Source organism: Maylandia zebra, linkage group LG3, assembly GCF_041146795.1.
Source record: "Maylandia zebra isolate NMK-2024a linkage group LG3, Mzebra_GT3a, whole genome shotgun sequence".
Taxonomy (NCBI): Eukaryota; Metazoa; Chordata; class Actinopteri; order Cichliformes; family Cichlidae; genus Maylandia; species Maylandia zebra.
The window spans coordinates 32,387,294-32,401,288 of NC_135169.1; the positions used below are offsets into that span (position 1 = coordinate 32,387,294).

Genomic DNA, 13,995 nt, shown 5'->3' on the forward strand with positions numbered 1-13,995 from the left:
TGTAATTTCCTCAGCAGTGAATATTATGGCATTTTGAGTTTGTTTAGTAGCTGTGGCTTTATGAAAATTTCAGTGTTTTAAAAATGTATTAAATCAGTGATGCTTTTTTGCCCTGTGAATTTTAACATATACTGTTTTAGCTCTTAAAATAAACTATTTGAGAAAGAATAATCAAAGATACAGGTACAAAAACTGACTGATTTCCAGATTTTAGATTCATTCCTCTGACACTCAGGGCCGTGTGTGTCTGAACATCCTGAACATTTATTTATTTATTAAAGAATACACACATAACACCTACATAAATGCATTTTATCAGTACATCAGTACAAGCAATAATTGTGCTTTACTTCTTAAAACGGTTTGATAGTTTCTATAAACATTTTAAATAACATCTTTTCATTCACTGTATTAACAAATTAACATTTTAGAACTGGCTCTATTGCTATTATGTTTTTTTTTCTTTCACTCTGAAAGCCACTTCATGAATTAAACCGAAATGTCACATGAAGCAAAACATGAATAAAAACACCTTAAATGTAATTATTATTACGTTTCACTGCACTGACACAGTTTTGGGTCTATAATGACACCTAGTGGGTCGGTGTGGTAATATTACAGGATATAAGGAAGGTTTTACACGAAGGGATTCGTGTATGTTCAGGGTGTGCCCCGCCTCTACAGACCTATGGTAGCTGGGATACGCTCCAGCTCCAGTGCGTCCAGATAGGGATAAGCGCAAGAGGACGAATGGATGGATGGGTTTATGTGAAATATATTTGCAGATCAGATGAAGCATAAAATGGAAACCCTAATTTGTTGTCAGCATAATTACTGGTAAAATGTCTTTCTCAAAACCATATTAAGACATAAATATAATTTAGAGTTATACTCTGACAGCTGACACACCTTTAAAGTACCTGCAGAGCAGGTGAGCCGAGAAAAGCCCCTGAGAATTAAATGCGGACTTTTTCCATTGCTGGGTGTGGGCGTGTAAACACCAGGATGTGATACTTTAAAAGTGAAAGTGAAACAAAAACAGGCCGTGACAGAGCGACACAAACAAGTGTTAGACGGGCTGAAAGTTCTCATGTTAGTGTAGAATTGCAGATAAAATGGATGAATATCCGTATCCACTGTTTTTTGAAGCCACTGACTTTACAGACAGAGAGAAGGAGAAAGTGAGGAGATACTTTCAGAAAAGGCGAGACTCCGGGGGTGGCGACTGCGGAAATCTTGAAAAACTCGGAGGAAGAGTTTATAAAATCTGTTTCAAGTTAAAAGAGGGTAGGACAGTCGATCATTTGTAAAAAAAAATAATTTTAGATTTGTGTTTAAATTCAGGCTGTTTCAGTGACTCTGTTTATGGATGTTTTCCAGATCAAGACAGAGTTTTGCAGAGGAAGTTTCACACCATCACTCTTCCGAGTAGAGAAGTGCGGCTGACCGTGAGCCGGACAAGTTCACCACAGACCTCTGACCAGCCATCGACAAGCCAATCACTGGTACAGTTTACTGCTCTTTCAAACATGACTTTTGGTTACAGTAAAAACTGAGCGCCAGAATAATGTGGCCAAACTAGTTTAAGAGGAATGAGTTAGCCTACAGGGGAAGTTGGACAGCTGAGGACAATATTGACAAAAAACAGATGATTATAAAATATTTCAAAGACACTGTAAGTACTGCAAAGAATACATTTTAAATAGTAAAACAGTCCTTTTTAAAAAAAAAGATACACGATCATTAAATTTGACGTCAGGGACAAATATAGAGAACTATGTGTTTGCTCCACTTTTGCTGGGCCCTCTTTTTTATAGCTTTCATTTCATTGTGCCTCAGTGTTTTCAGTGGCTGACAGTTCTCAGGTTTCTTTCACTTCTGAGTCTTGCTGTTAATACAGAGTGTAAATATACAGTCTAGTTCAGCATTTTTTAAATAAGAAAGCCTTCCCTGAAAAATACATCATGTAGACGGCACAGTATGTAGATACAAATACAAAAACTTTATACACTATTTTGCATTTAAAGCCTTTGTAGATAAGGAAGAAACCAGTGCCATGTATGATACTCCATCTCCATACCATCAAAGATACTGTTTTTAAAAACATAGGTCATAAAAAGCCAGATGGTAACACTCTCACTGGACACTTTATTAGGTACACCTTGAGAGTAACAGGGAAGACTTCAGTGCTGCTTTAAATCTTTGCAGTTAATTTTTTATTATAATGTTGTGATGTTATTTGAGTTACTGTTTCCTTCCTATCAAGTCAAAGCAGTCTGGCCATCCTCTGACCTCTGACATCAAGAAGACGTTTTCATGCAGAGAATTGGATATTTTCTCTTTTTCATTCCATTCTCTGTAATCCCTGGAGATGGTTGTGTGGGAAAATCCCAGTAGATATATATATCTGAAATACAACAAAATATTAAATTCTTTGTGGAATCCATTGACACTGCATCCCGTTGGCACACAAATGAAATAATATTGTGTTCTAAATTATCACCAGTCATTGCATTCTACTTTCAGTTACATTGTGCACAATATCCTGTCCGTTTTAGAAACAGGGTTGTAGTATATTTCTGTTCTAACACAGTGTCAGAGTCAGATATAACAATCAAAAACAAAAACATATAAACAGATATTAATTTAATGTGTTTTTATCAACATAGGACTGTATGAATCTGTCCCGAATTCGACAAGTGGCACAAAAACAAACCAATGGAGGCCCCAGTAGAGTGCAATCAGATGAAGAGTTTATTAAGAACACACATGCAGGAAGAAGTAAACTCGAAGCAGTCTGGCCATTCTCCTCTGACCTCTGACATCAAGAAGACGTTTTCATGCAGAGAATTGGATATTTTCTCTTTTTCAGTCCATTCTCTGTAATCCCTAGAGATGGTTGTGTAGGAAAATCCCAGTAGAAATAAATCAAAGCAGCCCAAATTTATTTTTCATTCTGATGCTGAGTTCGAACTTCAGAAGATCCTCTTGACCATGTCTATATTGTTAATTGCGTGTGATTGGCTGATTATCCTTATGTATTAATACGCTTAAAGAGGTGTACCTAATATAGTGGCCAGAGTGAACAAAATATTAAATTCTTTGTGAAATCCATGGAGACTGCACTCTGCTAGCACACAGATAAAAAACCTTTAAATTATTCACCAATCATTGCATTCTGCTTTCCTTTACATTATACACAAATACCCAGACTGTTTTAGAAACAGGCCTGTAGCATATTTCTGTTCTAACACAGTGTCACACAGTGTGAATTGGGGCAACGGACTGGACATAGCAGAGATGGCACATATTGGATGGAGTATTAGTAGATTTAAAGTAAAAAGAAATAAAAAAAAAACAGACATGGTAAAGATTACGTCAATTAGAGGTTTTGAATGACGGTTGTGATTCATTTTTGACTTACTGCCCAGGCCTATGTGGTACACTCCCACTGTTTACAATAAGTAGCCTATCGTATATCATAAATTGACAGATTTTTTTTCTTTCCTTCTTTCAGATCTCTAGAAACCCAAACATAAAGGGTCTTGAGAAGACTTTCAGGATAGATGTTTTCCTGATGTTTTTCCTGAGAGACAACTGTAAAGCATACAAATTTTTGGAAAAACAACTGTCATCAATCGACTGCACAGTGGAGCTAAATTTTGATGAAGAAGAAGTTTTGGTTAGAGGGGAGGTTGACAAGGGTCCAGGAGGAGGATTTGGTGGTGCTGCAGAGAAATGGGAGTGTCAAGTGGATCAGGTCTTCATTCGGCTCACCGAAACCTACCTCTGCTATCATGTGCTTGAGCCAAAACAGATGAAAATGGTACTGCAGGACTCGGCCTTTAAGACAGATGATATCAAAGTTTACACAGAGAGTGGCTATGCTGTGGTTGTAGGAGAGGTTGATGCCATGAAGGAGAAGATTGCAATTCTGGAAAAAAGCCTACCCACCAAAAAGGAAGTGCCAATTGTGGAGAAGAAGTTCAAGCTCATAGAAGAAGAGTTCAATCGAGAAATGCGTGCTAATTGTCCAGAGGTTGCAATCATCAGAGGTAGTGCCATGATCACTTTGGAGGGCCCTGACAAAGAGGTGCAGTCAGGAGCTGCAAAACTGGTTGAACTGATTAAGAACGTAAAGGAGAAGAGCGTTAAGTTCCCTACAGCTCTGCTAACCTTCATGAAGACCAGTGATGCCATCCCAAAATACCAAACTCGCTTCCAGCAGAGCCTCAGAAACCCTGTTTTCTTTGAGGTGGGTGCAGATCTGGTTCTGTCCAGTTTGTCCTCTGATGCTCTGAATGAGGCCGAGGCAGCAGTAATGAGAGACCTTAAAGTGACCACTGTACAGCTGCAGGGTGCAATAGATCTCAACAGGTTGAAAGAAATTCTGATGAAAGCCAAGAACGAGGCAAACAGTAGAGAGTTCAGAGTGGACATCAGCTACATGCCAGGCGCCAGGGGAACCTCAACAACCAAAGTCCGACTGGTGGGCTACAGTGAAAATGTGGCCAAGCTCAATGAAGTTCTTCATGACTTCCAGTTGAATCAAGTTTCAACTCAAGAAAACATCAATCTGCTTCATCCTGAAATGGTCGACTGTTTTAATAAAATCTTAGACTTGATTGGCATGAAGCAGACCAAGGTGACCTTACAAGCCTCACATTTTCCAAATCCTTGTGTGTTTGTGTCTGGTCCTCGATGTCATGTTCAGGAGGTCAAGGAGGCCCTAACATCAACTCTAGACAGTGTTGTAGTAGACACTTTGACTCTAGATGGACCAGGGGCTCAGCAGTACTTCCAGGAAGAGGGTAAAGTGACTAAAGAGCTGATAGAGAGCTCCTGTCACGTCATTATCCGAGATAAACAAACTGCAGCCATCCCAAATGTGCAAAGACCACGAAACACCAGCAGACTCAGCGACACACCTAGATCTCTCAGCTACAGCAGCAGCATGTACATCACAGTTGGAAACTCTGCAATCAACAGAACAAACCTGAAGATCAAACTCAGCAGTTTAGAAAATGAACAGGTTTGATTATTTCCATTCAATTCTATTTCCCATAATCCCAAAATAAAATATCAACATTCATGTTATTCAATATTATTTCTGCAGGCGGATGTTCTGGTGGTCCCCATGCTCAACAAGCAGCTGACTTCTACAAATATTGGCAACAGTTTGTTGGCCAAAGCTGGGAATGTATTAAAGTTAAAGTTTGATTCAGTCTTAGCCAGTTGTGCCCTCGCCCCTGGTGATGTTCAGCTGGTTGATGCACCTCCATCTCTGGGCTGCTCCAAGATTTTCTTCATTGAGTGCTTGCCTTGGGACGGAGTAAGAGGAAAGAGCGTTCAGGTAAAATTAAGGACTTTCATTAACACTTCTGGTGATGGAGAAGTGCTAATTCATATTTAATTTACCTTCAGAAAACCATTGAAATGCACTTTATAGCTGTACATAGATGAAAGTATTAATTGGAATAATCAGATGATATCTACGTGTATGTGCAAAAGTAGAATCGAGACAAAAAAATATACAATAAAATATTTCTTAATTTAATTGAAAAGCGAAAGCATTAATGTACCAACCAGATAACTGCAAGAGCAGTCTTATACAACCAAATTGAACTTTTTGTGCAGCCTCACTGTTTTCCATGTGTGCTCTGTTAGTTGCAGTGTGCAATCCAACAGTTTGAAAACATAGTTTAAAAATATGTAACTTTTGATTTGCAGGCTCTTGGTAGCGGTCTGAAGAAGTGTCTGGAGCTCTGTGCACAGCTGAATTTGGGTTCAGTGGCCATTCCAATCATTGGGCCAGGAATTGTTTTACAATACCCGCTGAGAGAAGCTATTCAAGTGTTGACTGACGTCATTCACCAGTTTGGATTATCTGCATCCTCTGGATCTCTTACAAACATCCACATTGTCATTAAACCTGGTTACCCTGATTCTGAGGCGGTCAGTGTCAATCGATATGTCCTGATCTGATATCCATATCATACTTTATTTATAAAACACTTTAAAAAACAAGAACAGGGCTGTCCTGACCAGACATCAATTATTTATCATGTTATTCTTGTGTTTTTATTTACAGTGCTACCACGATGTCTACAAACAGCTCAGCTTAAATATGAACCAGGGAGGCCAAGGTAAACTAGCACTACTCAGACTGTCTTTATTATGTGACATTAATGAATAGTGAGCAGATAAAAAGCATTCAGCCAGTGTCATATTTTACCATATTCATCAGCACCCTCAGTCATCAGATTAAATGTCAAACAAAATCGAATGTGTGGTGTTCTTCATCTCAGCAATCTTCAGGTCCCTCACCAGCGACCTAGATGACATCATCATAACAGTGGGAAGTGGAGTTAAACTACATGTGGTGTTTGGTGACATCACTAATGAGACTACAGATGCTGTGGTGAACACAACAGACTTCCAAAATTTTAACCTTGGTAGGTGAAACCGAGGATGCATATAAAGGCAGGAAGGCGGAGTGAGCAGGAGGCCCATGATGTAACTTTGAAGTTATTTTTAACCACAATGGTAGCATAGCTCTCTATGGATGACAAAGGAAAACAGCTCTTCATGAAAATCTGCACAGATATAGGGATACCCATATGATTGTAATCTTTGAAGTTTTCATCTAGCATTATTAACAAGCCTCTTGGATTAGCTAAAAACCTCACTATATACTTATGAAGAGCATAACTGACAGTTTGACATTTTGTGATGCATATGGAGCTGCAACACTAGATAATTTGTTGTATTTTGGATCTCATACCTATCATGATTATAGTTTCACATAGTGAAATAAAGTGCATATTACGCATAATATGCACATTAGTCTTAGTGGATGGCAATCCAAAACTCTGAGGCACAGGCGATGGAAAGCAATCAGATGATCAAACTATAACAAAGACAAGTGAGTCAATAACAGTCTGGCAGGGAACAGAGGTGACGTGGTGAACTGGTATACTGCCTGTGGTGTCAACCTGGCATGAGAAATGTTTGATCTCCAGCCAAGCAGGTTTGGCAGGGATTAACCTTTGACTTACCTGTGAGTACCATTTCCCATAAATGCATTTAGATTGATTAGGGGAAATAGGGTTGATGACTCACTGTATGCTTCACAAGCTTTCCTTCACGGACAGATTATAAGTTCTTTAATATATATTTTTCTGATTTTTCGTCATCTACAGATGGAGTATGCAAAGACATCTTAACTGTAGCTGGACCAGAGGTGGAAGCTAAACTGAAAGCAGGTGAGAAAAAGAGAAGCTGCTACTTACCTTCTCATCTTACTTATCTGACTCTCACTCATGCTTCCTGTGTCACTTTCTGTGCAGCAAAAGTGAATCGAGGAGAAATTTATGTGACCCAGTCTGGAAACTTCCCCTGTAAAGCTATTTTTCATGTATGTGGAGAAAAGGATCAAGCTCTCATTGAACAACTTGTGTGTGATATCATTGCCTATTGTGAATGCTATAAATACAGTTCAGTGGCAATTCCTGCCATCTGTGCTGGTAAGTATTTTTTTTGGGCATTTCTATTCATTCAGTTTGTTGTGAAACACAAACACATACACCTAAATGCAAGTGGTGTTTTTTCAGGAGCTGGAGGGTTGAATCCTACGATTGTAGCAGGAGCCATTCTTCAAGGGATCAAGGCTTCTGCATCATCTATGAACAGCCTCACCAACATCCGTCTCACCCTGATTAAGATCGATGTCTTCTTGGCTTTTAAAGAGAAAGCGATGCAGATGTATTCCTCAGCTGTCATCAACAGAGGTGACAGAAATATTCACAAACTGACATCTTATGTGCAATTGAATTTTAAAACGAATTTGAAAATAAAAACTGATTACAAATTTATTTTACTGAAATTTTTTACTGATTTGTTCTAGTACTTCCAGTACTTCCAGTACTTCCAGTTCAAGTACAGCAACAACAGCCTCCTCTTTCTGTGAGTGCATACCTCAGCAGTCTCCAAATCAGCTCTACAAGTCAGCAGTCTGTCTTCACGTTCCTGGGTCTTTCCAAAAAAGACGTTGATGATGCCATGGAAAAGCTGAAGCATCAATATCACACACAGTGCTCCAGTAACACCTTCTTAAAGGAGGAACTGGAACCCCTCGACCAGGATGACATGATGGAGCTGAAGGAGCTGGTGGAGTCTGAGGGTTTATTCATGCAAACTGATCAGTCTGGCTCTCTAACAGTGAGTGGGTTGAAAGACGGGGTCACCCGGGTGATGCAGAAAATGAATCAGTGTCAGTTAATGGGTCTTGCTAATGAGGTGAGAGTCAGGGAGGAGGAGGATTTGTACCTCCGAGTTGTTTGGTGCATCCTGGCACATAACGGAAACTGGGAAAGACTTCCCAGAACAGCCAATCACCAACTGGAAAACAACGAATTAACAGAAGGAATAAAAGACGCACAGGGACTCGTATGGGAGGTTAATCTACAGACAATGATGGCCACACAGCAACTGAGCAGACAGGCGATGAAGCTAAAGCGACTTGAGAATCTGAGAGGTGAGAAGAAAGAAACTAAAAAACTACTTGTAGTAAAGAAGGTTGCAAAAGTCATTGTGAAACATGAAAGCAACAATAAACTGTTCACTTTTAAACAAAAAGTATGAAAATCCTAGATCAGCTGATAAGGTTGGATCATGTTGATTTAACAGGAGTGTTATAATATTGTCAGACGGGCTCCATTGCAAGTTTTGGTTGTATTCATTCATGATACTATTAAAATCTTTTTTTCTTTTTACGTGCTTCATTAAAGATTTGCAGTAAATAGCAAAATAAAACTCAACATAGGCTCTAGGTGTCTTCTCATGTGGTATATGCTATATATGCTTGTCTCTTTCAGACTTTACTTACCCTCTGTACTGGGACAGCATGGCTGCTAATGAGAGCTTGAAGGTCGTTACACTGGAGCCTTCCTCTGCAGAGTACCGGGCAGTGAAGGAGGCCTTCAAACGAACTGTTGCCAAAACTGTGATGAAGGTGGGTGGCTGTCCTTTGTGTAAGGGAACATTTCAGTTTCTATTTATATTACCTGTCTTATAATATGAATGCTGCTTTGTCGCTACTTTATTCTTCTTTAGTCAATAGAACAGTTTATTTATTTTGATTCACTAAATATAACAGTTGTTTATTCAATTCTTTGGCTTTTTTTGTTTTGTTTTTTGACTATTAGCAAAAAACAAAATCCTGCAATGGCAATGTCATCGAAAACATGATTTTGCTTATGCGTCCACGTATTGTTATGGTTGTTTTTGCTATTGGGGCTTAACACTAAATAATCATAATCAGTAACAACATGTTAAAAGGGGGTTTGTCAAGGTCTGGCTGTGTGGCAAGCAGAGGTTGGACCCAAATGCAGCACTCCAGAGACGAAACATGAACTTATGCAGCTTTATTGCTGAGAACTACAAACTGAAAGTACAAAACAAAACTCCTGGAATGGTAACTAAGCAGCGTGGCAACATGAAGTAAACTGCACATGGGGGGTACATGGCAGTAGGACATGAAGACTGACAACATGACGAGAAACGGAGACAAACTGTGGAACAGACTTAGTGTTTGAGTTCCTCACTAAGTCTGTTCCACAGCTTCACTCCCACATTCAGTGATATGAAAACTTCTTTTATCAGTAACAAAACACATTTATATAGAAAAGGGAAGAATAAAATAATATTAAAATTTAATTCCAAATCAGTCAATGTCACATTTTACAAATAAATTCATTTCCTCTTTTAAAAGATGATTCATTTAATTAAATTTTCTTTATTTATTTCAGCATTCATTTGGGATTTTAGGAGGATTTTACTTTCAATCCACCATTGAAACTATGCCATCACTATGATGACATACTTTGAACGACCCCTCAGATGTAATTAATATCCTGGATTATCTTGTTAGGCAGCTCTTTAATCCTTTGTCCTTCTTCTCTCATGTCAGATTGAGCGTTTGCAGAACGTTCACCTGCGGCGCACCTATGAAGCACAGAGGAAGCACATTTCTGATAAGAACGCACAGGAGGGAGGAGCAGGGGAGAAACTTCTGTACCACGGGACAACCCAGGAAAATTGCGACTCCATAGTGAAAACTGGATTCAACAGGAGCTTTGCTGGACAAAATGGTAATAATCTTTTTATAGAGTCCACATTTACTGAACCAAAACTTTGTGTTATAAATGGTTCTTTACTTCTTATATTCTTTATATTCCTTAATGGAAAGATTGGTGTTCTTTATGGTTTTAGAGTTTTAAAGCTTGTTATAAAGCAGCTCTTCTCTGGATGATTATGCCTCCACCTGCTTTGGTAGATATCTAGAACTCTGTGAAAATAGAATAGTGCTTGACTTCTAAGCATAGAGACTACATCCCTGGGTCGTCTGAAATCAGCAGCCCATGAGTTAACAGCCAAATGCGTTAAACGATTTTGCACCTTAGAGTCATTCAGTCAACAATGAACGTCTCTGTTCTAGAAAGTCAAATGCTCAAAATTATACAATGCTGGGTCAATAGGACAATAAAAAATGGCTAAAAGAAGACAAGAAAAGTGCTACAATAGCCCAAAGTCAAATGTTGTGGTGGGACCTGAAGAGCAGCGGTCCCCAACCGTTTTTGCACCATGGATCAGTTTATGTCCAACAGAATTTTCACGGACCGGCCTTTAAGGTGTTGCAGATATGTACAACAAAATAAAACCAGTACCGGTACCAAAAAAAAAAAAAGATTTATTCATAACACAAGGGACAAGACCCAGGGACACTGAGTTAACAATAAAAACGAGGCCTAGTAGAGTAACGGCACTTGATTTCTTAAAGACATGTTTTTATGTTCCTGTATGCACTAATAAAACATGCTGCAATCCACTGCATGGTTAAAATCTTGAACACCTGGTGAAAGATATGAAATAAACAGTACTTGTAACAAAGGCAGGGTTAGTGAACTAGTAACTAGTTCTGTGTCACTACAGTGTAAATACAATCATCTGTTGTTAATTTCCTTTTCTCTTTTCACCCTCAGCAACTGCATACGGTCTTGGGACCTACTTTGCTGTAAATGCCAACTACTCGGCTCAACCCACCTACTCCAAACCAGCTGCTGATGGTTCTCAGTTAATGTTCGTCGCCCGAGTCCTCACAGGTGTCTTCGCTCAGGGCCAAGCTACCATGAAGGTGCCTCCACCTCGAAACACCCAGCAGCCTCATGACCGCTATGACAGTGTGGTAGACAAAAAGGATAACCCCAGCATGTATGTTGTGTTTCATGACAACCAAGCGTACCCTGATTACCTCATCACATTCAAGTGAGAGTAAAGGAAAAGTGTTTTCCACTGTTTATAAATGAAAGTGTCTGAAAAATCAATTATGAATAATATAAAAGTTACAAATTGAATTGTCACTGTCACCGACCTAGCTAAACAGCAGCTGCTTCAAATGAAATTAAAAGTTACATATATGTACATAAACACTGGAAACATGTTACACAATTATGCAGGTTTTAATCTTTTATTTGGTTGATCTTCTTACATCTTCACCTTGCCAAGTGTAAAGTGCTTTGAATACATCTAATTAATCTGAAAACATGTCACAATACCCTAATAAAGATTTACTGACTGACAATGGTCCATTCTTGAGAAATTAGAGGTGGGTAATCAACAGCAGACTTCCTGTTTAAAACCCCCAAGCTGAGGATTTTGGCAGTTATCTTAGTTTATATTTTATTTATTTATTTATTTATTTTAATAAAACCAGACCATACCAAGACAGTGTTGGACCTGACTGAGAATCTCAGGGACACGAGCTCTAATTTACACCTTCGTTATTGTCTATCTTACTCTAAATGGGAAATGAACACGTTGAACTAGGCCAGGGGTCAGCAACCTTTTACACCCAAAGAGCCATTTGGACCCGGTTTCCAAGCAAAAGAAAACACTGGGAGCCGCAAATACTTTTTGACATCTAAAATGAAGATAACACTGTATATATTGTTTTTTACTTTTATGCTTTGTGTGAACGACTAAGGTGTGTTGCTTGTGAAATCCTTGAAGTGCTACAGAGAAACTTACATGTTATTTATGTAATGAACACATTTTGAACTCTTAAAGAAATATAACAAAAGGAAAGACACCCAGCTGAACTAAAATGATCCATGTAGCAAACAGAAACTGTGGTGAGCCGCCAGCCTTATATCACCTTTGGGCTTTTGGAGCCTTGACCGGACTTTTAAAAAATAATTGGAAAAAAAGCACTATGCTGCTAAAAGATGAAAAATAGATATTTGCAAAATTCTGCCTAAATATGTATTTTACCTGGTTAATGTGTGCGGCGGGGCGTGGTCTGAAGCGCTGCTGCAGGGGAGGCGGACGCACCTGAGCGACACCCGCAATCACGCCTCGCCGCCTTAACGTCTGTGCTCTCTATGCTGTTGTTGGTGTGTGTCGGGCTGTGAGCTGAAAAGCTACAGCCGGCTGTATGCGTACAGCAACCGTGTGTGAAAAGTGGTCAATAAAGAGAAGCTGTAAAGCATGTTCATGGTATGTTTACAATGGGACTTCTGCTCCTGAACCTCTGCGCACAGCGTCTGCAAATCAGGGCTTTCAACTTTACGCAGGACTGTAAGCTGTCATCTGTGAGTGGTGTTTGTTTTTAACATAGTTCACGGAGGAGAATAGCTGCTGACATAATGTGGATCCGAAGATCCATAATTGGCCTACCTGGGGTTGAAAGTCTCGATAAATGCATGTCATTTCAGCGGGTATGACGCTTATTTTGAGCGATGAAAAAATAATAGAATAGAATTGTATTTTTATATTTCTAGAATTACAAGTTAAAAAAGAACTAACATAAATAAAATACACTTCAGCTAAATACTTCTAATTTCTTTTCCCAAACCACGCGGAACCACACTATAAGGACTAAAGAGCCGCATGTTGCCGACCCCTGAACTAGGCATAAAAACCCTCAGGTCAGTCACAAGACAACTGGTAAATAAGTCCTGAAGAGCCTCAGTCTGGTTTTCTCTGACCTGTCCATAGTTCCAGTCAGTCTCAGCAATGTCATCATAGAAACCATGATAGATGATCCCCATCTCGGTCATCACACACTCCTCCCTCTCCATCTCATCATCCAGAAACACAGCATCCTCTGAGGGACGACAACATGTCAGGTGATTGAGTGGGACAAAAACCAAACTGTGATGTTACAGTTCAGACTTTAAAAGACACACACATAAAAATTAAAACAACACAACAGAGGATACCCAAACATCCTGATGAGATTTTTTTATTATTGTTATAATTGCAGGCTAAAAGTTTCACATATGGGACATTTCAATTTATAATGTGATGCACACCTTTAAGTCTCTACTTAAGAAGACACAGCATCGCAGCTTTACTTTAATTCACCATAAAGTAGCCTTGAAGGTGCTTATTGTAAAGCCCTTGGTCTAAAAATATCTAAAAATCTTCCAAACTTAACTGAGATTATTAACAGATTGCAATAATGAGGTAGAACCAGAAACACGTTGAATTTTTTATGTAATACCACTTTGTACCCCTAGATGGTGCAGCGAATCAGTGAAAGCTTCATTTAAGAACACATTCTTACATTTTTATTTCTCACAGTGGCCTGGAAGAAATTTAAAGCCTGACAAGGAGACAAACAGATCAGGCTGGTTAAAAGGAAATATTAATATTTAAAGAGAAACACAGATTTGAAAATTTTGACACACAAATGCCGAAAATTCCAGGTAACAAAATCCAAAGAAGTGGATCTGATCTGGATCTGAATCAATTTTCTGAGATTGTAACAAATCCACATAGTAAAAGTCTGTCCCCTGCAGTAAAGTTTGTATTTAAATACTTTAAAGGGTAATTACATAAAGTACCTTTATGCCCTGAGCTTTCTACTTTAAATACAAGAAGAAAGTGCTGGGAGAGAAAACTGAAAATTTATATTCATTTCCCAGCGAGCTG

The 13,995-nt window shown here is 38.9% G+C and overlaps 1 protein-coding gene across 1 annotated transcript; it reads left to right on the plus strand.

The window, feature by feature from the left end:
- The first annotated feature begins 1,042 nt into the window (after positions 1-1,042).
- Positions 1,043-11,641, plus strand: LOC101465156 (protein mono-ADP-ribosyltransferase PARP14). The gene is made up of 14 exons (XM_012924511.4): positions 1,043-1,287; positions 1,381-1,505; positions 3,518-5,032; positions 5,117-5,353; positions 5,731-5,955; positions 6,092-6,146; positions 6,309-6,455; positions 7,203-7,265; positions 7,350-7,526; positions 7,614-7,790; positions 7,907-8,536; positions 8,877-9,013; positions 9,971-10,151; positions 11,043-11,641. The coding sequence occupies exons 1-14, from the start codon at positions 1,116-1,118 to the stop codon at positions 11,327-11,329; spliced, it is 4,128 nt and encodes a 1,375-aa protein (XP_012779965.4). The 5' UTR covers positions 1,043-1,115; the 3' UTR covers positions 11,330-11,641.
- Positions 11,642-13,995: the final 2,354 nt, after the last annotated feature.